General features: G+C 39.0%; 2 protein-coding genes across 3 annotated transcripts in view; one reads left to right on the top strand and one right to left on the bottom strand.

Annotated features, from left to right (window-relative positions):
• Positions 1-25,999, top strand: part of LOC126095545 (uncharacterized) — a 471,749-nt gene that overhangs the window by 29,871 nt on the left and 415,879 nt on the right. The window lies entirely within an intron of this gene.
• LOC126094843 (15-hydroxyprostaglandin dehydrogenase [NAD(+)]-like) overlaps positions 15,861-25,999 on the bottom strand; it is a 152,539-nt gene continuing 142,400 nt past the window's right edge. For both annotated transcript variants that reach the window (XM_049909447.1, XM_049909446.1), the window contains exon 6: positions 15,861-17,267. In XM_049909447.1, coding sequence (XP_049765404.1) covers positions 17,138-17,267 — 130 coding nt within the window. In that variant the 3' untranslated portion in view covers positions 15,861-17,137. The remainder of the gene's footprint in view (positions 17,268-25,999) is intronic.

Here is a 25,999-nt window from a genome sequence, read left to right as displayed (position 1 = left end):
CATTTTCGTTGGGAGGTTAGTAAGATTTTTATTGTGGGGTTACAGAATAAAACTGTTGGGGGGTTACAATTGGCGACCCTGCCAGGATCGTATTTTTTGTGAATTTCTGAGAAGTAGTCAGTTATATATCCGCTCTTATTTACCTAATGTTAAATGTAGTTTCATCTGGCGCAACACATTTACTAATTTGTCACTCTTTCTTTCACAAATCATCGGCAATTAATTGCTCTTTGTCGTTATTGTATTTGTTCCATTCTTGCTTTGTCTTTGTTTGATTTTGTGTGCACTTTTGATTTGTGTAAATGCCTCGAAAAACTGCCAACAGTGCATCGCTATGCGTAATGAAGGAAAGAGCTGACTTGAATAATTTGACTGATAATACTAGCGACACTCAGTGTCATAATGATAATTCTCCAACTACAGATAATCAGTGCATGGCGACCACCAGTAATGATTCTAATCTAAATGATGAGGAAACAAATTGAATTATTTCCACAGTAAATTTAACAACAATTGATGACGCAGCACGTTCCGCTACAATGAACGCTTTCGAGTTTGATACACCTGAATTGCAAACTTTACACAGTGAGCAGATAAATGTTCCTAATGAAGATGAACAATGTACTCAAAATATGTCAGATTTATTTGATTGCGATGTAGTGACCAACAGTGCACATCCTATTAGCAAACCTTTTCGTGAATCAGACAATGAGCAAATGGTTACACAAAACGTGACAAATGCAGAATAGAGAATAGAGTCGCTAATTTTGGAATGGATCAAGTTGTGTCATTATTGCTACAACTTAATGTTAACACGACAACAATTACAAGCAACTTATTGAAAGTTTAAAACAGTTGATTGAAAAACACAAGGTCGATCAAACAAACTGATAAGAACTTTAAACAGATTAATGAACAGATTACAGCCATTGCCGAGCAATGTAACGAAACTAAAAAACTATTACATGAGGAAATTAAGGCCTGTGCCAGGAATAGTAGTGAAGAGATACGTAATTCACATGCAGCTACAACAAAATTACTTAGAGATGAAATTTGTGCAGTTAATAAACAATGTTCAGAAAACGCAACAAAGTTACCTGACGAGTTTAAATTAATGTCAGCAGAACTTTCACACACTCTGGATGCGGAAGTCTACAAGAAATTGGAAGATCAGAACAGCCAAATTGACGAACGTTTTAATCACCACCTACAAAACAGTGAAACACGTTATTATAAATTCATACAGGAACAGAACAAAGTAAAGAAACAAGTCATGGAAACAATTACTACACAGAGACAGGAAGACAAGCGTCAGTTGTTTACGAAAGCAAAAACATACGTAGACACCAACATTGCTACAGTATCAGCCGAAGTTGAACACTGAACTGCATGGTGAAATCTCCGATCTAAAAACAAAAACAAAAACTAATATTCAGATTTTGGAAAATAAATACACAGTAGACTTTCAGACAGTGACCAGCAGACTTGAACAATTGGAATTAATACAGGATCCCGATGCCATTAAAGCAGATGTTCAGAAATTAAACAAAACCACACGTATAACGCAAAAAAAAATTAGTGCTTGTGACACTAAAATGACGATCAGGTAAAAGCACTGACTCAAAAATGTGATGAATTGGCCAGTCGTATTGACGTTATCGAAGATAACAATGACACCAAATCAGACGATACGTCACCAGTTTCGTTCAGTCAAATACCCGAATTCCAACATATACAGCAGACAGTGAGATAGGTACGTCCAATAATACATTACGTAGAAAACTGTCATCTTTACAGCAAGAAGTGACAGAAATGAAAAATGTTTCAGTCTGTAACACGTCACAGCATACGCCACATTCTGAACACTTGTCACACTCACACAGCCAATATGACTTAGGTAATTTATAGAGAGTGCGTGACTTAGATTCCGAACAGACACAGACTAACAGATTCTCATAAAATCCTGGACCTGCTCAGACATTCAGAGACGATAATTTTGATTACAAGCACTTTCTATCCGTTACGAAAGTAAAGGTGTTTAAAAATGATAGAACACAGATTTAGCCCTTGGATACAACAATTTAGTTTTGCTTTTCCACCAACTTGGCCTGTAACACACAAACTTGAATTTATTTGCAGTTTTTTGGAAGGCGAACTGGCAACTCGTATGAGACCGATCGCGAGACAATGTTATTCGGTAGAAGAATTTCAGAATGCTTTTCTGTCAGCGTATTTGTCGAAGACGACACAGCGCAGAATCAAGGATCAGTTAATTAGCTTACCGAATTATGAGAACTCAAATTTTTCCACTGTCACGCAATTTTTTGAACACATGGTACAGCAAAACCAAGATTTATGTGAGCCATACAGTGAGTCAGCACTAATCCAATTACGTATTTAAAAATTACCACTGTCGTTAAGAGTGTCACTTTTAACAGGGCAACAGAAAGAAAATATTTCGGCGTTTGAGATCTGCTACAGCTTTTGGAAGTTCAGCATTCAGATTATTCCTTCATATACAAAGCTTTTTCACAATATAACCAAGGCCAACAAGCATACAGTAATTACGATCAGCCACGATATTTTAATAGCAAATGTGATAGACGCTCCAGAATGACGACCACCAGAACTTTAATAACAGACAAAATGTTAATTATCAGTATCGTCAAAATTACCAGCAACAGCAAACACATTTTGGCAACAGTAGAGGGTTTTCCCCACAACAACAACAAAACCAGCCGGTTAGCATATCTAACCGACAATGTAATGCGCAAGATCAACCAAGCTTTAATGTTTCGCTGTCTACACTCATAGCGTCGGCTCAGCCAAATAGTAACGCACAGCAACAAGGAAATCACTACGTACAGAAGACACATAATTTCAACTCCTATCGCAATGCGCCTTATAGTAATGACTATCATGACAGACGTAAAAGTAGTGAACACAGTTTTTAGCACACGTTTAGTAACAGTAGGTCTTATCAGCAGCAAAATCATCCACAACAACAGATTATCATGAATGACACAGACAGTCGATATCATCCCGAACCTAATACGTCAGGACGAAATAACAGAACAGTACAGATAGTTGAAATGTCACAGCATCCTCCCCAAAATAACGGCAAGTGAGGAAGAATTTGACTAGATACAGTACAGGTTGCATCTTCCAGCAACGTAAGTAATACTTTTGATACACAGAATCTTGTTCACGAAAATGTTATTACTTTTGACGACATCCGAGACACACTTCTATATGAAAAACCAGTTGTACAAAAAACCATTTCCCACCCTGTTATTGAAGTAAAGATTGGATCATCCACATTTTCAGTAGTAATCGATTCTGGATCACCTATGTGAGTTATAAATGAATGTAACAAAGAGAACACATATCCTACGTTACCACTAGGCAAAACTAAAGTAAAAGGGGCAGTATCTGTTAAAGGAGTAGATGTAAAATTACAGACACACTTATCATTTTGTATTGTAGGTCATACGTTCCACTCAAATTTTTGGATTGTTCTCTTATTGACAACAGACGTTATTTTAGGTACGAATTTTTTGGTACAAGACGACACAAGTTCGTATGTAATGTTAAAGGATGAAAAATTACAACTGTCACTGGAATTTCAGAACGCTTTATCAGCAGAAGAACAGGCAATTAATCGGACAGAGGTCATTTCTAGATCGCGTAACATAGACTGTCATTCCACACTGTTCACAGATACGTATGTATACAGCTAGAATACACTAGAAGAAGCCGACTATGACGTTATACAAATGGTTTCTGATAAAGTAAAACAGAACAACGCAAATACAGATGTCCAACGTACTCAGCTGCGCAACATTCTTTTACAGCAAGCTCCAGTTTTTGACAACATTCCTGGTACTATGTCCGGTTTTATGTATGAATTTCAAGTTAAGCAGCACGACACGTTTAAAGCCAAACATTATCCTATTCCATATATCCACAGAGAACAAGTCAAGAAAGAATTGCAAGCTATGCTTGACTAAGGTATACAAACCTGCTCCATATTGTTACGAAAAAGGACGACTCACTTCAATTCGTACTTGATTCGCGCCATGTCAACTACATTATTATTAATGAAACAGATCGCCCACAGACACTAGAAGAACTTCTGCGGAAATTTCATGGTTGTTGTTGTTGTGGTCTTCAGTCCTGAGACTGGTTTGATGCAGCTCCCCATGATAATCTATCCTGTGCAAGCTCCTTCATCTCCCAGTACCTACTGCAACCTACTACATCCTTTTGAATCTGTTTAGTGTATTCATCTCTTGGTCTCCCTCTACGATTTTTACCCTCCACGCTGCCCTCCAAAGCTAAATTTGTGATCCCTTGATGCCTCAGGACGTGTCCTACCAACCGATCCCTTCTTCTAGTCAAGTTGTGCCACAAACTTCTCTTCTCCCCAATCCTATTCAACACCTCCTCATTAGTTACATGATCTACCCACCTAATCTTCAACATTCTTCTGTAGCACCACATTTCGAAAGCTTCTATTCTCTTCTTGTCCAAACTATTTACCGTCCATGTTTCACTTCCATACATGTCTACACTCCATACAAATACTTTCAGAAACGACTTCCTGACACTTAAATCTATACTCGATGTTAACAAATTTCTCTTCTGCAGAAACGCTTTCCTTGCCATTGCCAGTCTACATTTTATATCCTCTCTACTTCGACCATCATCAGTTATTTTGCTCCCCAAATAGCAAAACTCCTTTACTACTTTAAGCGTCTCATTTCCTAATCTAATTCCCGCAGCATCACCCGACTTAATTCAACTACATTCCATTATCCTCGTTTTGATTTTGTTGATGTTCATCTTATATCCTCCTTTCAAGACACTGTCCATTCCGTTCAACTGCTCTTCCAAGTCCTTTGCTGTCTCTGACAGAATTACAATGTCATCGGAGAACCTCAAAGTTTTTATTTCTTCTCCCTTGATTTTGATACCTACTCCAAATTTTTCTTTTGTTTCCTTTCCTGCTTGCTCAATATACAGATTGAATAACATCGGAGAGAGGCTACAACCCTGTCTCACTCCCTTCCCAACCACTGCTTCCCTTTCATGCCCCTCGACTCTTATAACTGCCATCTGGTTTCTGTACAAATTGTAAATAGCCTTTAGCTCCCTGTATTTTACCCCTGCCACCTTTAGAATTTGAAAGAGAGTATTCCAGTCATCATTGTCAAAAGCTTTCTCTAAGTCTACAAATGCTAGAAACGTAGGTTTGCCTTTCCTTAATCTTTCTTCTAAGATAAGTCGTAAGGTCAGTATTGCCTCATGTGTTCCAACATTTCTACGGAATCCAAACTGATCTTCCCCGAGGTCGGCTTCTACCAGTTTTTCCGTTCGTCTGTAAATAATTCGCGTTAGTATTTTGCAGCTGTGGCTTATTAAACTGATAGTTCGGTAATTTTAACATCTGTCCACACCTGCTTTCTTTGGGATTGGAATTACTATATTCTTCTTGAAGTCTGAGGGTATTTGCCTGTCTCTTACATCTTGCTCACCAGATGGTAGAGTTTTGTCAGAACTGGCTCTCCCAAGGACGTCAGTAGTTCCAATGGAATGTTGTCTACTCCCGGGGCCTTGTTTCGACTCAGGTCTTTCAGGGCTCTGTCAAACTCTTCACGCAGTATCGTATCTCCCAATTCATCTTCATCTACATCCTCTTCCATTTCCATAATATTGTCCTCAAGTACATCGCCCTTGTATAGACCCTCTATATACTCCTTGCACCTTTCCGCTTTCCCCTCTTTGCTTAGAACTGGCTTTCCATCTGAGCTCTTGATATTCATACAAGTTGCTCTCTTTTCTCCAAAGGTCTCTTTAATTTTCCTGTAGGCTGTATCTATCTTACCCCTAGTGAGATAAGCCTCTACATCCTTACATTTGTCCTCTAGCCATGCCTGCTTAGCCATTTTGCACTTCGTATCGGACTCATTTTTGAGACGTTTGTATTCCTTTTTACCTGCTTCATTTACTGCATTTTTATATTTTCTCCTTTCATCAATTAAATTAAATATTTCTTCTGTTACCCAAGGATTTCTACTAGCCCTCGTCTTTTTACCTACTTGATCCTCTGCTGCCTTCACTACTTCATCCCTCAGAGCTACCCATTCTTCTTCTACTGTATTTCTTTCCCCCATTCCTGTCAATTGTTCCCTTATGCTCTCCCTGAAACTCTGTACAAGCTCTGGTTTAGTCAGTTTATCCAGGTCCCATCTCCTTAAATTCCCACCATTTGGCAGTACCTTCAGTTTTAATCTACAGTTCAGATTGTGGTCAGAGTCCACATCTGCCCCTGGAAATGTCCTACAATTTAAAACCTGGTTCCTAAATCTCTGTCTTACCATTATATAATCTATCTGATACCTTTTAGTATCTCCAGGATTCTTCCATGTATACAACCTTCTTTTATGATTCTTGAACCAAGTGTTAGCTATGATTAAGTTATGCTCTGTGCAAAATTCTACCAGACGGCTTCCTCTTTCATTTCTTAGCCCCAAGCCATATTCACCTACTATGTTTCCTTCTCTCCCTTTTCCTACTGTCGAATTCCAGTCACCCATGACAATGAAATTTTCGTCTCCCTTCACTACCTGGATAATTTCTTTTATCTCATCATACATTTCTTCAATTTCTTCGTCATCTGCAGAGCTAGTTGGCATATAAACTTGTACTACTGTAGTAGGCATGGGCTTCGTGTCTATCTTGGCCACTATAATGCGTTCACTATGCTGTTTGTAGTAGCTTACCCGCACTCCTATTTTTTTTATTCATTATTAAACCTACTCCTGCATTACCCCTATTTGATTTTGTATTTATAACCATGTATTCACCTGGCCAGAAGTCTTGTTCCTTCTGCCACCGAACTTCACTAATTCCCACTATATCTAACTTTAACCTTTCCATTTCCCTTTTTAAATTTTCTAACCTACCTGCCCGATTAAGGGATCTGACATTCCACGCTCCGATCCGTAGAACGCCAGTTTTCTTTCTCCTGATAACGACGTCCTCTTGAGTAGTCCCCGCCCGGAGATCCGAATGGGGGACTATTTTACCTCCGGAATATTTTACCCAAGAGGACGCCATCATCATTTAACCATACAGTAAAGCTGCATGCCCTCGGGAAAACTAGACACTAGAAGAACTTCTACGGAAATTCCATGGTACTGCTGTTTATTCCACATTAGATTTAAAATCGAGATTTTGGCAAATTCAGCTCCATCCGAACTGCAGAAAGTACACAGCATTTCTCTGTTTTAGTGATTGTCATCAATTTTGCAAATTATCGTTCGGTCGAACAATTTCTTCAGCAGCATTTATTCGCGGTTTGAATACTATACTTCCGACAGAACTTAAAGACAGAATCATAACGTACGTAGAGGACATCCTTATCGCAGAAGCTAACTGGTCTGAACACAATTTGATTCTTGAACAACTGTTGCAAACTTTTCGTGCACAAGGACTCACAGTTAATCTTAGCAAATCGCACTTTTCTTGGACATGTAATTTCAGCAGAAGGCATTGCGCCTGACCCGGAAAAACTTCGAGCTTTACGTGACATTACTGTTCCAACGACCAAGAAACAACTACGCAGCTTTATGGGATTTTTTTCTTTTTCCATAAATTTATTCATTACTCTGCTTTAGACACCCCTAGATTATGCCAGCTGACGGGTAAAAATGCTATTTGGTCCTGGGATAGCCAAGAACAGTATGAGTTTGTTAATCTGAAATATACCTTATTGAACGCACAACTTTTACCACACCCAGATCCTACTAGAAATTTTTCCATTGCCACCGTAGGTTCTAACACCGCTCTAGGCGTACACATTTCTCAGGAAACTGAAGAAGATGGTGCTACAGTAATTAAAAACTTCGCCTTTCCAAGTCGCGTTCCGTCACCTGCAGAACGCTGTTATTCTGTTACAGGGCTTGAAACATTATGTGTTGTATAGGTATTTAGCTGATTGAGGCATTTTCTTTATGGAAGACATGCTACCGTTTTTACAGATCATAGAGCTATACAGTTTTTACTTTCCGCTAAATTTACACATGACAGGTTAAGCAGATGTAAGCTTTATTTACAGAAATTTAATTTTACAATTGTTCACATTCCCTGTACACAAAATATTGTAGCAGACGCACCATCCCGTTCTCTCAGCAACAGTCAGCAAGACATCACAACCGACTTCTGCCAAGAAAATTTTAGCCTCATGTATATTCAATAAGTTGCATCTGAAAATTTCATTTTGTCGTCATTACGAGACATAGAACAAGAGCAGAGCAAGGACAACGTATGGAAAGAAATTAAACATCTTTGGCAAGATAGGAATACCGTTACTATTAGAAATAATTACACTGTACGCAACAACATTCTATTTCGCCGCTCTCACCCTGACAGCAACAGCTGGTTATTATGTGTTCCTGACGAGCTTGTTAACAAATTAATCTGGTATACTCATTCAAGATATGCACATTATGGAGCCAGAAAATGTTTTCTTATACGGAGACAGAAATGTTATTTTGCCAACATGGGAAAACGTATTCGACGAGTTTTAGCGTCATGTAAAATCTGCCAGAAAGCTAAATCAGATACGACTTCACATATTCCTCCGTTACATACCATTGTAGCCATTACATTGAGACATATGACCACTGCAGACATTTTTGGACCGATTCCCAGATCTAATAGAGGTTTTTGTTACATCTTTCTCGCTGTTGAACTCACTTCGAAATTTGTTACCTTCACTCCGTTACGCAAAGCTACTGCAAAATCTATTTCAGTGCATTTGTAAAACATTTTCTGTTTCATGTAGGGCATGTATTGAAAGTAATTTCCGACAATGGACCACAATTTCGATCTGCGATATGGACACATATGTTACGAGCTAGAAACATTTCTCCGATCTATATATCCAGGTATCACGCTTCTTCGAACCCTTCTGAACGATTGATGAAAGAAATTGGTAAACTATGTAGAATGTACTGCCATAAAAGACATATTGATTGGGACACACACATACTCTCATTCCAGGATGTAATTAACTCCATACTAAATGAATCTACTATGCTATCTCCGACTTTTATATTGAAAAATGTTGAACCACCCAACAAAATTAAAGAATTAGTATCTTTTCCTATATCTCGTCGACTACGCCACCATGAAATAATTGATATTCCGCTCAGCAACATCAAACGTGCCGCAGAGCGCCGCAGAAGACAGCAAAATCAGGTTTGTACACACCATGAATTTCACATAGGACAGAAGATACCAGTACGCATACACTACTTATCGAACAGAGGAAAGAGTAGATGCAGTAAATTTGAGCTTCTATAAGCTGGTCCATACAGAATTCGCAGCACTCCTCGCCCCAATGCTGTACATGTAGAAACTTTGAGAACCAGAAAAACCAAGGGAAATCACCATATTGTCAATATTAAATCCTTTATTAAGTGAACATACTTTATGACTTATGCCATTTCCAGATATTTATATGACTACTTACTGATGATGATCATATTTTTTTCTTGGCAAGTGCCCGGCAAGGTAAAGTTAGCAGGTCGCTTTTCTTGTCGTTATATGTCAGACCGTGCACATTGGAAACATCTTTTTGTATATATGATGGTTTTCCTATCGAAAGTAGAATTTTCTCTGTATGTACTATGAAATCTTTAAGATATAACAAACACCAGTTGACTTTGACATTTTGTCTTTTGATATCCCAATATCTTGACTATTCTACACTTTTTACTACTACATTATGATATTGAGTGTACATTTTTGCACTTGAATATTGTCTATTGTTTTGACCTAATACATTTTCTGTCACGTTATGCTGTATGCTTAATCATATCACTAGAAACAAGTTTTCATATAATGAGTACATGAATTAAATGCTAGATATTAATCCATATTCATCATTTTCAGAAAGCAAAACCGTGTAAAAGAAATAAATTAAACAACCACAGTGATTAACTATGAAATGGAAATGTCACCATCGGAATGAACGAAAGAAAATACAATATCTTGTCATGAAGAGTAAGTGGTTTAGAATTAACAAAGATTACCAAAATATAGTTATGCACCATATGATAGCAACCTTGACTAATTACTTTTCTTTCACACGCAATTCTGGCGGACTTCGAGCGGAGCTGTGTATGTTAATTTTAGTGATGAAGTATGCTAGAAGTAAGAAACTTAGTAATATATGAAATGATGATGCTGATGAATGATGCTGATAAATAAGATAATGAATAATGAACTATTTTTTGCAGAGGATAATGAATGATGGTGTTTAGTTATATGAAGAAATGGTAATGAATAATGAGACTTTCTTTTGTTTTTGCAGATGAGGATAATGATGAAGTTTATGTACTTATTGAAGTATTTGTTGTAGTTCTATTTGACAATATGCCGTATATCGCGTGGTATAATGACTGAATGTTTTGGAAAGGAACAGCTAGAGTACATGCATGTTAAGCAGTTGTGTCATTACCTGTTAATTAGTCGTTTTCCACTTTTCAGCATAATATTTCTTGTTTCAGCTCAATAATTAACTTTGCATATTTTTCCAGGAGAGGCATTTCATGATATTAAAATGATTTCTGAAGTATGTCGTTAAGTTATATGCTACAAGCACTTATTTATTAAACCTGTTCTAATACTTGCATTTTTTTAACCCAGTTGTCTCTATCATTCATGAATGTGATCATATATACTCGTTTGATAACCTTGCTACAGCTGACTCATGACAAATGATGTTAATAATCCTTATTTCCAGCAATAAGTCAAAAGCAATTATTTTCATGCCCCAGCAATTGATTATTGATCCCAACGCAATGCATTGCTAGCACAAAAAAAAAGAAATTATTACTAGTCCCAACTACTACCAGTATACAACTACATAATGCTACCAGTTTAAGATATATTTCTAGTCCTAAATATAATGCATATTTTTCTGCTGTATTAATTCCATTATGTTTATGTATTATTGGACTAAACACCTTGAGTACTAGTTCCAATGTCTTACATTTTAAATATGTCTTACGTCACTTGCATGATATCAAATATAGTTACTAGCAACTTGTTGCTACACGTAATAATTACTGCAATGAGATGACTTCTTAATAATGTTCTGTAATACTCCATAAATGCCTTGTAACTGGCGAATGAGTGCCAATAATTATTGTAATGAGATGACTTGTAAATAATGTTTTGTAATACTCCATAAATGCTATGCCAATAATTACTGAAATGAGATGACTTATGAATAATGTCTTTTAATACTCCATACATGCCTTGTGACTCACTAGTGTAGTTCTGAATGATGACTAGCATAAGATTTAATGTATCCTTCATCTTCTGACCTAATAACCACCAATTACTGCGCTTTGCGTATGACCTGTCCATCCTCATGATCATTGAATACTCTATTTGGTTTTTGCACTAATTCTACATTGATGTAAGAGTATGGATTCTACACGAATGTAGTGTTGACATCAAGATGTTCACCACCTTGAACGACTGAGATGTTATTTTGGACCTACTGTTTGGTGTACGTAATATACTAACAAAATGATAATATACAATATCAATACAAAATTTCAGTGTCTTGGCTACACTGATAGGTACTTCAGGGAAGGGAACTTCAGATTGTCTCACTTGGAGTTGTGCTTCTGTAGAAAGATATGGAATTTTAGTACAGCTATGTGCAACCCAATGTGCTACAACCATGATGCTATCCTTCCCATTCCTTTCCTAGTTCTTGTAAAAATGCTAAAGACTTATACAGTGCGTGTGCACTTCATTTCATTTGTTAACATCTCCTAAACACGCTAAAGACTTTTACAGTGAGTGTGCACTATTTTTCATTTCTTACTACGACCAGTTCTCTTAAAACGCTAAAGACTTATACAGTGCGAGTGCACTTTATCTCATTTCTTAATGTGTTCAGTTCTTGTAAAAATGCTAAAGACGTATACAGTGCGTGTATATAGGGTCACAGGGTGGCCCATTGACCGTGAACTTGCCAAATATCTCACGAAATAAGCATAAAATAAAAATTGCAAAGAACGAAACTTGTCTAGCTTGAACGGGGAAACCAGGTGGCACTGTGGTTGGCTCGCTAGATGGCGTTGCCATAGGTCAAACGGATATCAACTGCGTTTTTTAAAATAGAAACTCCCATTTTTATTACATATTCGTGTAGTACGTAAAGAAATATGAATGTTTTAGTTGGACCACTTTTTTCACTTTGTTATCGATGGCGCTGTAATAGTCACAAACATATGGCTCACAATTTTAGACGAACAATTAGTAACAGGTAGGTTTTTTAAAGTAAAATACAGAACGTAGGTACGTTTGAACATTTTATTTCGGTTGTTCCCATGTAATACACGTACCTTTGTGAACTTATCATTTCTCAGAACGCATGCTGTTACAGCGTAATTACCTGTAAATACCACATTAGTGCAATAAATGCTCAAAATGATGTCCGTCAACCTCAATGCAATTGGCAATATGTGTAACGACATTCCTCTCAACAGCGAGTAGTTTGCCTTCCGTAATGTTCGCACATGCATTGACAATGCGCTGGCGCATGTTGTCAGGCGTTGTTGGCTGATCACGATAGCAAATATCCTTCAAGTTTCCCCACAAAAAGAAATCGGGGACGTCAGATCCGGCGAACGTGCGGGCCATGGTATGGTGCTTCGATGACCAATCCACCTGTCATGAAATATGCTATTTAATACCGCTTCAACGGCAAGCGAGCTATGTGTCGGGCATCCATCATGTTGGAAGTACATCGCCATTCTGTCATGCAGTGAAACATCTTGTACTAACATTGGTAGAACGTTGGAAGTACATCGCCAATCTCTCATGCAGTGAAACATCTTATAGTAACATTGGTAGAACATTACGTAGGGAATCAGAATACATTGCACCATTTAGATTGCCATCGACAAAATGGGGGCCAATTATCCTTCCTCCCATAATGCTGCACCATACATTAACTCGCCTAGGTCGCTGATGTTCCACTTGTCGCAGCCATCGTGGATTTTCCGTTGCCCAATAGTGCATATTATGGCAGTTTACTTACCGCTGTCGGTGAATGACGCTTCGTCGCTAAATAGAACGGGTGCAAAAAGTCTGTCATCGTCCCGTAACTTCACTTGTGCCCAGTGGCAGAATTGTACACGATGTTCAAAGTCGTTGCCACGCAATTATGCAATTCCTGGTGCATAGAAATATGGCACGGGTGCGATCGATGTTGATGTAGCATTCTCAACACCGACGTTTCTGAGATTCCCGATTCACGCGCAATTTGTCTGCTACTGATGAGCGACAGGAGCTAAAACACGTACTTGGGCATCCTCATTTGTTGCAGGTCGTGGTTGACGTTTGACATATGGCTGAACACTTCCTGTTTCCTTAAACAACGTAACTATCCGGCAAACGGTCTGGACACTTGGATGATGTCGTCCAGGATACCGAGCAGCATACGTAGCACACGCCCGTTGGGCATTTTGATCACAATAGCCATACACCGACACAACATCGACCTTTTCCGCAGTTAGTAAACGGTCCATTTGAACACGGGTTATGTATCACGAAGCAAATACCGTACGCACTGGCGGAATGTTACGTGACACCACGTACTATTGCAGCGCCATCTACCACAAAGCGAAAAAAGTGGTCCAACTAAAATATTCATATTTCTTTACATACTACACAAAAATGTAATAAAAATGGGGATTCCTATTTTAAAAAACGCAGTTGATATCCGTTTGACCTATGGCAGCGTCATCTAGCGGGCCAACCACAGCGCCATCTAGTTTCCCCGTTCAAGCTACACGAGTTTCGTTCTTTGTAGTTTTTTAGTTTGATGCTTATTTCGTGAGATATTTGGCCCGGTCACTATCAATGGACCACCCTGCTTATACTCTGTGATTGTAGAATTAGTAAACTAAATGGGTTATAAAAAATATTTGTTGCTCATGGCAAGTCCAACTGACTCACCATCGCTGCGAATTCCCCCCCCCCCCCCCCACCCCCCGCCACCAATGGAGGCTTATGTAAGAGGTCCATGCGTAAGGAATTTATTGCTAGCGCACTCGAGCAGATGTAACTTCGATGGATTGCTCATGCTCTGCCTGCAATATGTAAGCTACAACAGAATCACAGACCAGAGAGCAGCGTCGGCAGCAGTAGTTGTAGTAGCTCGCAGTAGGGCGGTTGGGTCAGGTCGCTCGTAGAGAGCTGTTGTCTAGTTGTATAGCTCACAGAGAGCACTTGTGTCCTGTATGGAATTACAAAGACCGGTCGTGGAGAACGATGGTGGTTCAAAAATGGTTCAAATGACTCTGAGCACTATGGGACTTAACTTCTGAGATCATCAGTCCCCTAGAACTTAGAACTACTTAAATCTAACTATCCTAAGGACACCAAACACATCCATGCCCGAGGCAGGATTCGAACCTGCGATCGTAGCGGTCGCGCGGTTCCAGATTGTAGCGCCTAGAACCGCTCGGCCACCCCGACCGGCTACCGATGGTGGTGCCTGAGCGATGTAGTATAAGGTAAAAGCAAAATTATTATTATTTATTGCCACGCGCTTATGTAATTTGCAACAACTCATTTTGTACTATTGTTATATCAAAGTCACATGTAAATATTTTGCAATAATTTTTCAATAATAATGTTTCTTATAAAGGTAACTTTTGACAGTCATTCATCTGAATTTAAAGGTTTTTACTAATTTCTCCTATCCATAGTCATGCCAATTATCGTAAATAAAATCAGTTGTTTTTCATACGTAACAAAATCTAGTGGCCAGCATTGAACTAGGCTGTACCAGAAAAATTTCTTATAGGAGCAGATATATACGCGTTATCCGCCGACTTCATTGAGGTAAGAATATTCAGTTTATTCAGAATGACTTTTCAGGACCATGACGCAACATTGATGACGTCTGTATTTACCACTTTAGATTCACAATCAGTTAATTATTGAAAGGTTATATATGAGTCACCTTTTCATTGGGAGGTTAGTCAGATTTTTATTGCGAGATTACGGAATTAAACGGTTGGGAGGTTACAATGCATACTGATGTTTGGTGTGTGTGTGTGTGTGTGTGCAACGAATTAAGTCTAATTAAAAAAAAAAAAACTTATTTAAGTGTAATGCAAAAGCCCTACCACGTACACGATTCACATGTTGCCGTAAGTTTCACGGATAAATGGTATTACATTTGCAAGCAAACTGATAGTTTAATATTATAGCAAGATATTACAATTACGTGTTATAGAACCTGTGAATAACTAACCAACAAACTTCATTATTAATTCCATGAAAACAGGAACAACATTTCTTCGAGTGCTTCGGTCTGGTAAGTGTTGATACTAACAGTGTGCTAAATGAAATTTGCTGTCCTCATGAGATATCCATGAAGTGTTGCGGCTGGCTGGACGTACTTGAGGCGTAAATGATTCAGAGGTGAATTTGTTCTCCCTAGTAACAATGCGCTGTGGTCTGGAAAGTAACATTATACATAGATTAACGATCACTTCTTCATCGAACTTATACGTTCTCCAATTGTTGAAAATCATCATAAATGTGGAGTTGAGTGTATATCTTTGTATACATTACTGTTTCGCTTTTTAGTGGTTGGTGCACCCAGGTAAAATCAGAAAATGAGAGCATCGAACTTCGCGTCTTGCTTTAGCTGTCTTACTGTCGACCTGTCATCTATTATACCTACACTGAATTTCATTCTTACTTAAAAAATATACACAAGAGATTGGTTCTAAGGAAAACAGTGAGTATTATTAGCCAAACTTTCCCATAAACTTTATTTAGCATCTGAAACACATAGGAAATCTTATATATATTCGCATTACACTACAGCATTACTTGGAGTAACTTGATAGATGTGTTTGCTTGTTATCTACGTCTAAATATATTTGGATATAAAACAGTACAGACGAATATGAAAGTTTTGTGATGAGTTAAGTTACTTTTTGCATTGAATGATGTACTTACGTGTTCGTTATTTATACAGTGGACTTAAAAATGAATGCACTATGATGAGAGACTTTAATATCAATATGATCGTTGTAGTGGGACTTACTATTAAGAACTAGGATGACCAGTATGTTCTACGATCATTTCAAAAAATCATAACTTGGCTACTATTAGAGACAGAAAAGCTTGGTTTTTTGCAAAACTTTTGGTAGACTTCAGTGTTCTTTTTTCCTTCATGGTGTGTTGCAGATTTGATTTGGAGCGCACGGAAATGGTGATAGAATAAGAGAAGACGCAATGTGCCATCTGATATGCAGAATCCAAATCTGTTTCAACGGTACCGTGGAGTTATCGACGCCAGTATGCGTGCGAAGAATTTACCGGAAAAAAACAAGAAATGCATAATGAGGTGGTTCAATAACTTCAAAGAGACAGGCAGTGTCAAAGGCCATACCGCGCTCTCCTGATGCTACGCCGTTAGACTAGTTTCTGTGCGGTTTTGTCAAGGATCACGTTTACACAACGTTAGTCAGTGACATGCCTATCGTTCGAGCACGAAGCAGTGAAGCAATCATTTAGAACTGTTGATCCTGCAATGCTGACGTGTACATGAACAGAACTCGAATATTGCCTTGTTGTTCTACGAGCGACTAGTGAGGCACGCACTGAAATTCTGGCGGAACGGAGAGAAAAAAACTTTGAGAGCTGGTAACTGTTTTGCAGCAAACCACAATGTTCTATATCTAACACTTTACAAGTTATGCTTGTTTTGAAATTACAGCGGTACCTTATGGACACTCTGTGTATGACAAATGCTTAACAATCTCTGAGCAAAATTCCTGCCTATATTCGTTTCTTCCACGAGATGCAAGGTAGTCCCAGAAGATTTAGTAACACGGCTAGGAAAGTAACGAAGAGAACAGGTATGGAAGAAAACTCACACGAAGCGTTATATAACTGAGGAATCAATCAAGCGTGCAGACATTGAGATAACGGGAAGCACAGTTTAAGGCAAGCGGAACGTCGGTCGGCGCGCTGTGGCCACGTGAGCACGTGAGCCGCTGGACGGCGGCTGCGGTCAGACCCGCATCTGCTCGCGGGCAGGGATGACCACCTGGTAGGCCGGCTGCCCGCCCTCAGACACCCACAGCGAGCCGTTCTCTCCTCGCCGCAGCACCTCCACTGCCGCTCGTGCCACGGCGTCTGGCCTGACAACAAACAACACTGCTTAGTTCTGAGCGTTGTACACTGACGGAAATAAATCGCAACACCGAGAAGGAGTTCTGCGACATAAACGGAAGTTGGTAGGAGTGTTTCTACATCTGTAGCGCCACTATCAGAATACATATCAGATATGCTTTAAATACACGTTGTAAAGCTCAAAGTTGCCTTTGAGACTGGGCGTGATGAATTGATGTAGTCAAGAAAGCCTTTGAGGCAACAAAGACGCCATTGTCAACACCTCACTGAGTTTGAACGAGGTCTTGTAGTAGGGCAGCGATACTGCATAAAGGCTTGGTAGGAAGGTACCCACTGTACATGATTGCTTGCAGCGACCGTCACGAGAATGTTCGATCGCAAGAAGGCCTGGCTGCAGACGGTCACATGACACCACCGAGAGCGAAGACCATCGTGTTCTGCGCATTTTACTGCATCAGCAGCAAGAATATGAGGAGCAGTTGGCACCACAACGATGCAAAAAACTGTTACAAATCGATTACTTCAAGGACATCTCCGAACCAGACGCCCTATAGCGTGCAATTCACTCACCCTAAACCAACGCCATTTCCAGTTTCGGTGGTATCAAGCGAGTGCTCATTGGAGCTCATTGTTGTAACTTCTGATGAAAGCTCTGCTTCGGTGCCAGTGATGGCCGTGTGTAGATTAGCAAGAGGCCAGTTGAGGGCGTGCAACCAATCTGTCTGCATGCTGGACACACTGAACCTACACCTAGTTTTATCGTCTGGGGTGCTATTTCATACGTCAGCCGGAGCACTCTCGTGGTTATCCCAGGCACCCCGAACACTAATTTGTACGTCAATATGGTATTCCACCTGTTGTGCTGCCACTTACGAACAGCATTCTATGGGATGATTTCCAACAGGATAACGCTCACCTGCATACCACAGTTGTAGCCTAACATACGCTACAGTGTGTTAGCATGTTGCATTGGCCTGCTAAATCCCTGGATTTGTCTCCGATCGAGCAGATGTGTGACATCATCGGACGACAACTGCAGCGTCGTCCAAAACCAGCATTAACTGTCCCTGTGTTGACCGACCAAGTGCAACAGGCATGGAACTCCATCACGCAAACTGACATCCGGTACCTACACAACACTATGCGTGCACATTTTAATGCTTGCATTAAATATTCTGGCAGTTTCAACGGTTATTAACATACCAGTGATTCACATTTACAATGTCTTTTCTCGCACTTACATTAACGTGTGATCTTGTAATGTTAATCACTTAAATATGCAACCTAGACAAATGTTATTCAGATAATTTAATTACTTTACGTTCATTATTATTTGTATTCCAGTTTAACCATTAGTGTATTTGAGGTTAGATGAGATATACTTTTCGTTTCATAGATCTATAGTGAGGAGATCATCAATGGTCTAGATCATCTCATAAAGCAGCAATACATATAATGTGATAACAAAAGAAGAGATTGCTAATTACATAATCCTGACATACTGTCAGTTGGAGCAGTGACCAGCACATTAAAAAAAAAATATTTGCCTTAGTCTATACGAGACATGGAAGTGCTATGTTACTTCACTGACCACCCTCAATTCAGAAAGAACAAGTATGTAAAACAGTGACTAGAGTAGGCTAATAATTTATGGAGATACATATATTATACATGGTTTATGTTGAAGCTGCAGTTGATTGTTGAAAACCACATCAAAATCTGTCCAGTGGATCCTGAGTTATTCCAGTTTTAATTGAGTAGCTTGTCAAGGTTCACAGAGGTACGCAACAGTCGGGTTCGGTCACTGTAACGCGATATGCTCAAAGCAAAACGCAGCGTTTGTGCGGGAACACCCCGCAGCGAAAATGGTCAGACCTCGTCCCTGGCACCGAAAAGTAGGAGAGGCAAAAGCTGTTTGTCAACAAAAATAAGTTTCGCAGCAGACAGATTGACCACAAAGTTATTCAAAGGAAATCTCTGAGTGAGTTTACACGGGAGGAACACATGTGGCGTCATAATATCATAATGGTGTATTGTCAGCTAAAAAGTTGTGCTTAGCTGTCGGAGTCCCTTGTTCGAGAAAAACCGCGAGAAGTGTTGACTAACGACAGACCTACAACTGATGTCCATTTACACCTCAGTGATGCAATAATGTATTTTGGTACTTCTTCTGACGTACGCGAAGTCGATATGTGGACAGCTGCGTGCGAAGTGACTGTAATTGACCTTTCAAAGTTATATTTTTGACTATAATAAATAAAAATTAGGACGTGGTTAACTCAGACGAACAAAGGTTATGTAGCGCTATTACCTCATCTCGCACATTGATATTGGTATGTAGGACAATGTGTCTTATCTTATCTTGGTGTACTTTCTCAGTACATAATCGCAGATGACTTAGCGGTCGCGCTTGTGTGTGTCAGTTTTTATCGTCGTGGAAATACTACGTGTTTTAGGGCTAGGGAGATTCAGAAATGTCGTCGCGTTTCGGTTATAAAGTCCTGCGTGGCAAGAGTATCAAAGATTGATCTCAGATTCCAGTCACTAAATAAGCAAATTTATGGGACATTACTATTACCAGGAATTAGTGGTCACAGTGCAGACTTCGAGAAACGTGCGTGGTACTTATATCTTTGTGGTCATATTTTTGCTAATGTACACGAACCTAATAGGAGGAAGTAGGAATTCGACCCTATATTGTGTTTTTAATAAATTCGTCTGTTACTTATTTGATGGTGTACATATTTCTCCATGAGTTGTTTTTGGTATCGCAAAGAGTAGGTCTGCCACACTAGTCGGAGGGCATCGTTAGAACGAATGCAGACCAGGTATGGGCACGTAAGTTTTAACAGGTGTAAGCAGTGAAGATTGCCTGGCTATGAGTCACCTGAATTAGGCAGGTAGCTCTCTGGTATCACTAAATCGCACATGCCTGTTATTCTTCCACTGACAACTGCTGTTCTAAAGACGCTAAAGGGTTGTTTTTGTCGCCTTTTTCCTATCTATGATTTAATTTTTAATGGACATGGAGGACTGCCGTTACATACAGACTCACCTTCACATTGTGTAATGAGTATTAGTTTGAGTACCGAGAACCGTCATAAACCCATCTGATGATTAAAAATCATCACAGTGTACATGGCGTTTGGTTTTTAAAACTGAAGATCCCGAACCCTCCCCCCCCCCCCCCCTCAAACCCATGTGCGAAGCAACTTTTTATTTGCAAATAGGATGCCCCCCATTTTTATTATAGACTCGGATTTAATTCCAAAAAATACCTAGGATTTATCTGAAACAGTTTTTTTCCAAATGTGGAAGATGGCACTGTGATCGGCACGAGGATTACGGCGGTTGGACGGAAGAACACACAGAAATCAGTCACCCTGATGGTGAGATTCGACGGGACTCACCCAAGTCGAGCATCTTGATGGTATGAGAACTTACCGGAATCAAACCCGAAGGTGACTTGCAAATTTAATAACACTTTCACATTTAGATATTGAAATGTTGGCAAATAAGCCACATTTAACGCAATGTAATTTTCTGTTTCCTTGAAGGTTGATTTCAACGAGTCCCCACACAACCAGGGTGCTTGATTTCGGCGAGTCTCCTCGCCAGCAGTGGTGGATGTGGGGAGAGAGATGGCGGAGTTTTGAGAGAGGATGATCTGGACGTGTGTCCATCAGAGAGAGTAAATTTGTAAGACTGGATGCCATGAACTTATATATATATATATATATATATATATATATATATATATATATATATATATATATATATATGACTTTTTAACACTATTAAGGTAAATACATTGTTTGTTCTCTATCAAAATCTTTCATTTGCTAACTATGCCTATCAGTAGTTAGTGCATTCAGTAGTTAGATTCTTTTATTTAGCTGGCAGTAGTGGTGCTTGCTGTATTGCAGTAGTTCTAATAATGAAGATTTTTGTGAGATAAGTGATTCATGAAAGGTATAGGTTATTGTTAGTCAGGGCCATTCTTTTGTAGGGATTTTTGAAAGTCAGATTGCGTTGCGCTAAAAATATTGTGTGTCAGTTTAAGCACAGTCATTTATAATTTTTCTAAGGGAACATTTCATATGGCGACCCTGCCAGGATACCTCACTGGAATCTTCTGATTTTTTCTTGTAGTTTGTGTAATTAGTGTAGCTATTGTTTATTGGTAGCACATAATTATATAGAGAATTTACTTTGTAGTTGTAGTTTTTCATTGTTGTACAGTAAAACAGTTGTGGTATGCATGTAGATTTGCAACAAGTATTTTGCAGCTGCACTTGCAATTAACTAGATATTATTTTCAGTGCTATGTTAATGTGTTTTCTTATTTTGCTCTTCAAACTGTGCTTTTCTGTATTATCGTGTGAAATATTGTGACAATAATGGCGTGTGAAAAACGTAATACTAGGCTCCAAAGTAAACTGAGAAATAATAGTGATGACGAGCGTAGCTTATCAGCACCACTGTGTAATGAATTAACAGACAATCAAAGCAGTAATTTGGTAATTGTGCGTAGGGAAATGGAGCGGGTGGCAAATAATGACATAGACAGTGAAACAAATAGTGAACAGGGAAGCATTATCGATCGATCGGTCGGCAACAGCTCTCCTAGGATTCCGAAATGACAGGACACAATCTTGCAAATACTGTAGATTCAGGTTTTGCGTCCTCACCATTTTCTCAAATAAGTCAAGACACATTTTCTGCTTTTCAAAATGCGAATATTGCCGGTTGAAATGCACTGAGGAACATGTTTCAGACACCAGTGCATTGTTATTACAATTAATGCAAGAAATGGGACAAAAGCTTCAAAAGTTAGACACAATGGAACAAAATCTTCAAAAGTTGGACGCAATGGAACAAAATCAAACACAGTCACAGCAACAGCTTCAAAAGTTAGACACCACGCTTGAACAAATACGTGAAGGTTTCACTGCTGAGTTACTTAAAATCGACTCTAAATGTCAAAAAATCTGTAATGAGGTAAAAACACAGCAAACTATTGTTCATGAAAATCATGACACCTAGCAAGCTAAAATTGACTCAGTTGCATCTACTGATTCAGTTACACAACTTGCAAAACCTCAGGAAAACTTAAAGGACACAGTAGATACAATTTTAACACAAATGGACACTCTGAAACTTGGTTCAGAAAAACACACTGAGGAAATAAGTTCACTATCGGAGAAAGTAGCCGAACTTTCAGATCAGTTCACTAACTTATCTGCAAAGGTAGATGATGATCTGAATGACACAAGACCCGTAGCCTTCAATGACACAGGAGAATACGAACAAATTAGGAAATTCAAACAAAATCAGAATCAAATTAATTCGCAACATAAAAGAGAAATCCTGGAAGTACAAGATCAGTTGGCACAAATAATACGAGAATTACATATTTCAGAGGAGACTCGCGCTCCAACACGGGAAGAGGGTCATAGAAATACAGAACAGCCACAAAATAATAACACAGGGAACTTCGGAAATTATGAAAGAAATTGGCAAGGTACACCGAATTTTGAGATGGAACCGCTGAAACGGCGTAACAATGACCGACATGTGACTCGCCGACATGATGACTTTGACTATAAGCTGTTTATTACTACACGTAAATTCAAAACATTTAAGAATTCTGGCAACGACATTCATCAATTCTCTCATTGTTTTCCTCCAAACTGCTCATTAGAGCACAGATTAGAACTTATGTGTGGCTATTTAGAGAATGAACCAGCTGTAAGAATGCGATCGGTCATTCACGATTGTCACAGTGAAGGAGAATTTTTTCATGCCTTCCTCTCAGTATATTGGTCTCAAGGTACACAAGACCGAGTAAAACATAGCATCATAATGATGAAACATTTCGAACAATCTGAATTTTCCAGTCTTGTGAAATATTTTGAAGACATGTTGCACAAGAATCAGTACCTGTCAAACCCATACAGCCCCTCAGAACTCATCCGCATTTGCTTAATCAAATTGCCTGAACATTTATGACATATTATTTTGGCAGGACGTTGCAAAGACGACATTGAAGCTTTTCAGGGACTCTTACAAGAATTAGAAATTGACACAGACAGTCGCGGGATGCGAAAACAGGAAAACAATCATTACAGGTCACATCAGTCACAATTCTGCGATGACAGAAATAATAACTGGACACGACAAGGCTATTTTTACAATGTAAATCGTGACCAAAACAGACACCGCCTGTATGACAACCGTTGGCAGAGTAGTAATAATTACAGGGAAAGATCACCTCTCCGCGGTAATGACTATCACAGAGACAATCAGAGAAACAGACAATATGGGAACCAAAGTAATTATTATCAAGGGAGACAGAATAACTTCAGACGCCACGGTCCACCATGCAGGTACGATTCCGGGAGAAATTCTCCACCACATGACCGACAAAAAAGAAACTATGTAAACTATCGAAAAAACGACAGACATGAATTTCATCAGAACTGGCTGGATTCAAACAGGGCAGGGCCCTCTCGATAAGGTGAATTTGTAGAAGTTAGATCTCCAAATCCCAATAACGACGCGCACCAACAAAGAGACAATAGGCAATGACTCACACCGCTGGCAGCCACAAAACGTACTTATGAAACTGACGACGTAGCTGCCATGGCTAGTAATTATGGAAAAATGGAAGACATTAGGGACATCTTACTCCAGGAACACGACATAAAACATAATAACATTGCATATCCTGTAATTCACATTACAGTAAATGACGTAAAATTTATGGCAGTACTTGACTCTGGCAGTCCCATTTCAGTAATTAGTGAAACAGCCTTTAGCAAATGCAACAAATCGAACGATTGCCCCACACTTCCGTTACGTAAGATTAAATTACAAGGTGCAATCGTTGGAAAAAGTAGATGTACGCCAAAAAACCAACTTAGAATTCTTTTGTCAAAGCCACAGTTTCTCTATGAACTTCCTTATCGTTCCACTATTGTCAACAGAAATTATATTGGGAGTAGATTTTTTGAATGAATACAAAGCAATCTTAAACTTTCACAATGCTGAAATAAGTTTAGAGAAAGAAGGTAAGTCAATAGCTTTGAAATTTGAAGATTGGCTCTCAAACCATGACGAGGAAATTAATCGACTTTACCTTCTGTTAGACAACAGTTCGGAATTTTCGACGGAACTAGACACTAACAATCACTCTGCAAGTACTGACAGGGATGATATCGACGGCGTATTTGATACTAACGAGTTAATTCAGAATAAAATTCAAACAAATGAGAATTGTAATGATACTGATAGGCAGGACCTTTTTGAGTTTTTACAAGCACATTCCACAGTTTTTACTCACAAAACAGGAACAATCAAGGGGTTTCAATACCGATTTCGTGTTCGTGAGCATACTAAATTTTGTGTTAGACCATACGTAATTCCAGCACATTATAGGGACCGTGTTAGAACAGAAATACAATCTATGCTTGACGAGGGAATTATTGAGCCTGCAGTAAGCTCATACAACAATCTATTACATGTTGTTGAGAAGAATAATGGATCGATCAGGCTTGTCTTAGATTCAAGACAAATCAATACTATCATCATTCCTGAAACAGACAGGCCGCAAACGATGGAAGAAATTCTTCAAAATTTTAATGGTGTAAAAGTGTTGTCTTCTATTGATCTCAGAACCAGCTTTTATCAGATCGAACTTCATCCAGAAGGTAGAAAATACAGAGCTTTTCTTTGTTTCGGCGTTTGTTATCAATTTCGGAAACTTCGTTTTGGTTTGAACATTTTTTCGGCAGCATTCATTCGTGGGCTAAATTCCAAATTACCTGAGTTCTTAAAACGTCACATCACCTTATATGTGGACGATATTCTGATAGCAGAAGCCTCATGGGAACAACATAATCGCATCCTCAACAGTGTGTTACGTATTTTTGCAGAATCTGGAATTACAGTTAACTTGGAGAAGTCTGAATTCGGTAGAACAAAGGTGAAGTTTTTGGGACATATTATTTCTTCTGAAGGCATTCAGCCGGATCCTGAAAAGTTAGAAGCAATCAGAGCCATTCCAGTTCCATCCACAAAAAAACAAGTCCGCAGTTTTCTAGGACTCGTAAATTTTTACCGTCGTTTTCTGAATATGCAAATTCTAGTTATACCAAAACTTAGTTCTCTCACTAGAAAAAATATTATTTGGAACTGGGACGAACAAGCACAGCTAGAATTCAATTCTTTGAAAGAGGCTCTACTTAACGTATTACTAGCTCCTCCAGATCTGTCAAGAATTCTGCCTTAGCACGGATTCTTCTAAAGTTGGTGTTGGTGCTCATTTATTTCAGGAAACCATAGAAAATGACACTACTGTTCACAAAACCATTGCTTTTCCTAGCCGAGTGCTAACAGAATCTGAAAAAAATTATTCCGTTACTTTAGCTATCGTTTGGGCATTTAACAAATTCCGTTTCTTTCTTTCTGGTAAGCACGTCAAAGTATACAGTGATCATCGTGCATTACAATTTCTTATGTCTTCAAAATTAAATCATGACAGGTTAAAACGTTGGGCATTGTTTGTTTCTGCAAGAATTCCTCTTCATAATAGTCTACATTGCCGGCAAGGAGAACATTGTTGCGGACGCACTGTCACGCGCACAGGCAGGGCTTGAGAAAAGTAACACAGAAGGCAACCTCGAGAAAAATTTCAGTATTCTTTACATTCAGAAAGTCGCCTTCGAAAACTTCATCA

The sequence above is a fragment of the Schistocerca cancellata genome, chromosome 8 (genome assembly GCF_023864275.1).
Source record: "Schistocerca cancellata isolate TAMUIC-IGC-003103 chromosome 8, iqSchCanc2.1, whole genome shotgun sequence".
Taxonomy (NCBI): Eukaryota; Metazoa; Arthropoda; class Insecta; order Orthoptera; family Acrididae; genus Schistocerca; species Schistocerca cancellata.
Note: the sequence above shows the minus strand (reverse complement) of the source record. Positions and strands in the feature narration are given on the sequence as shown.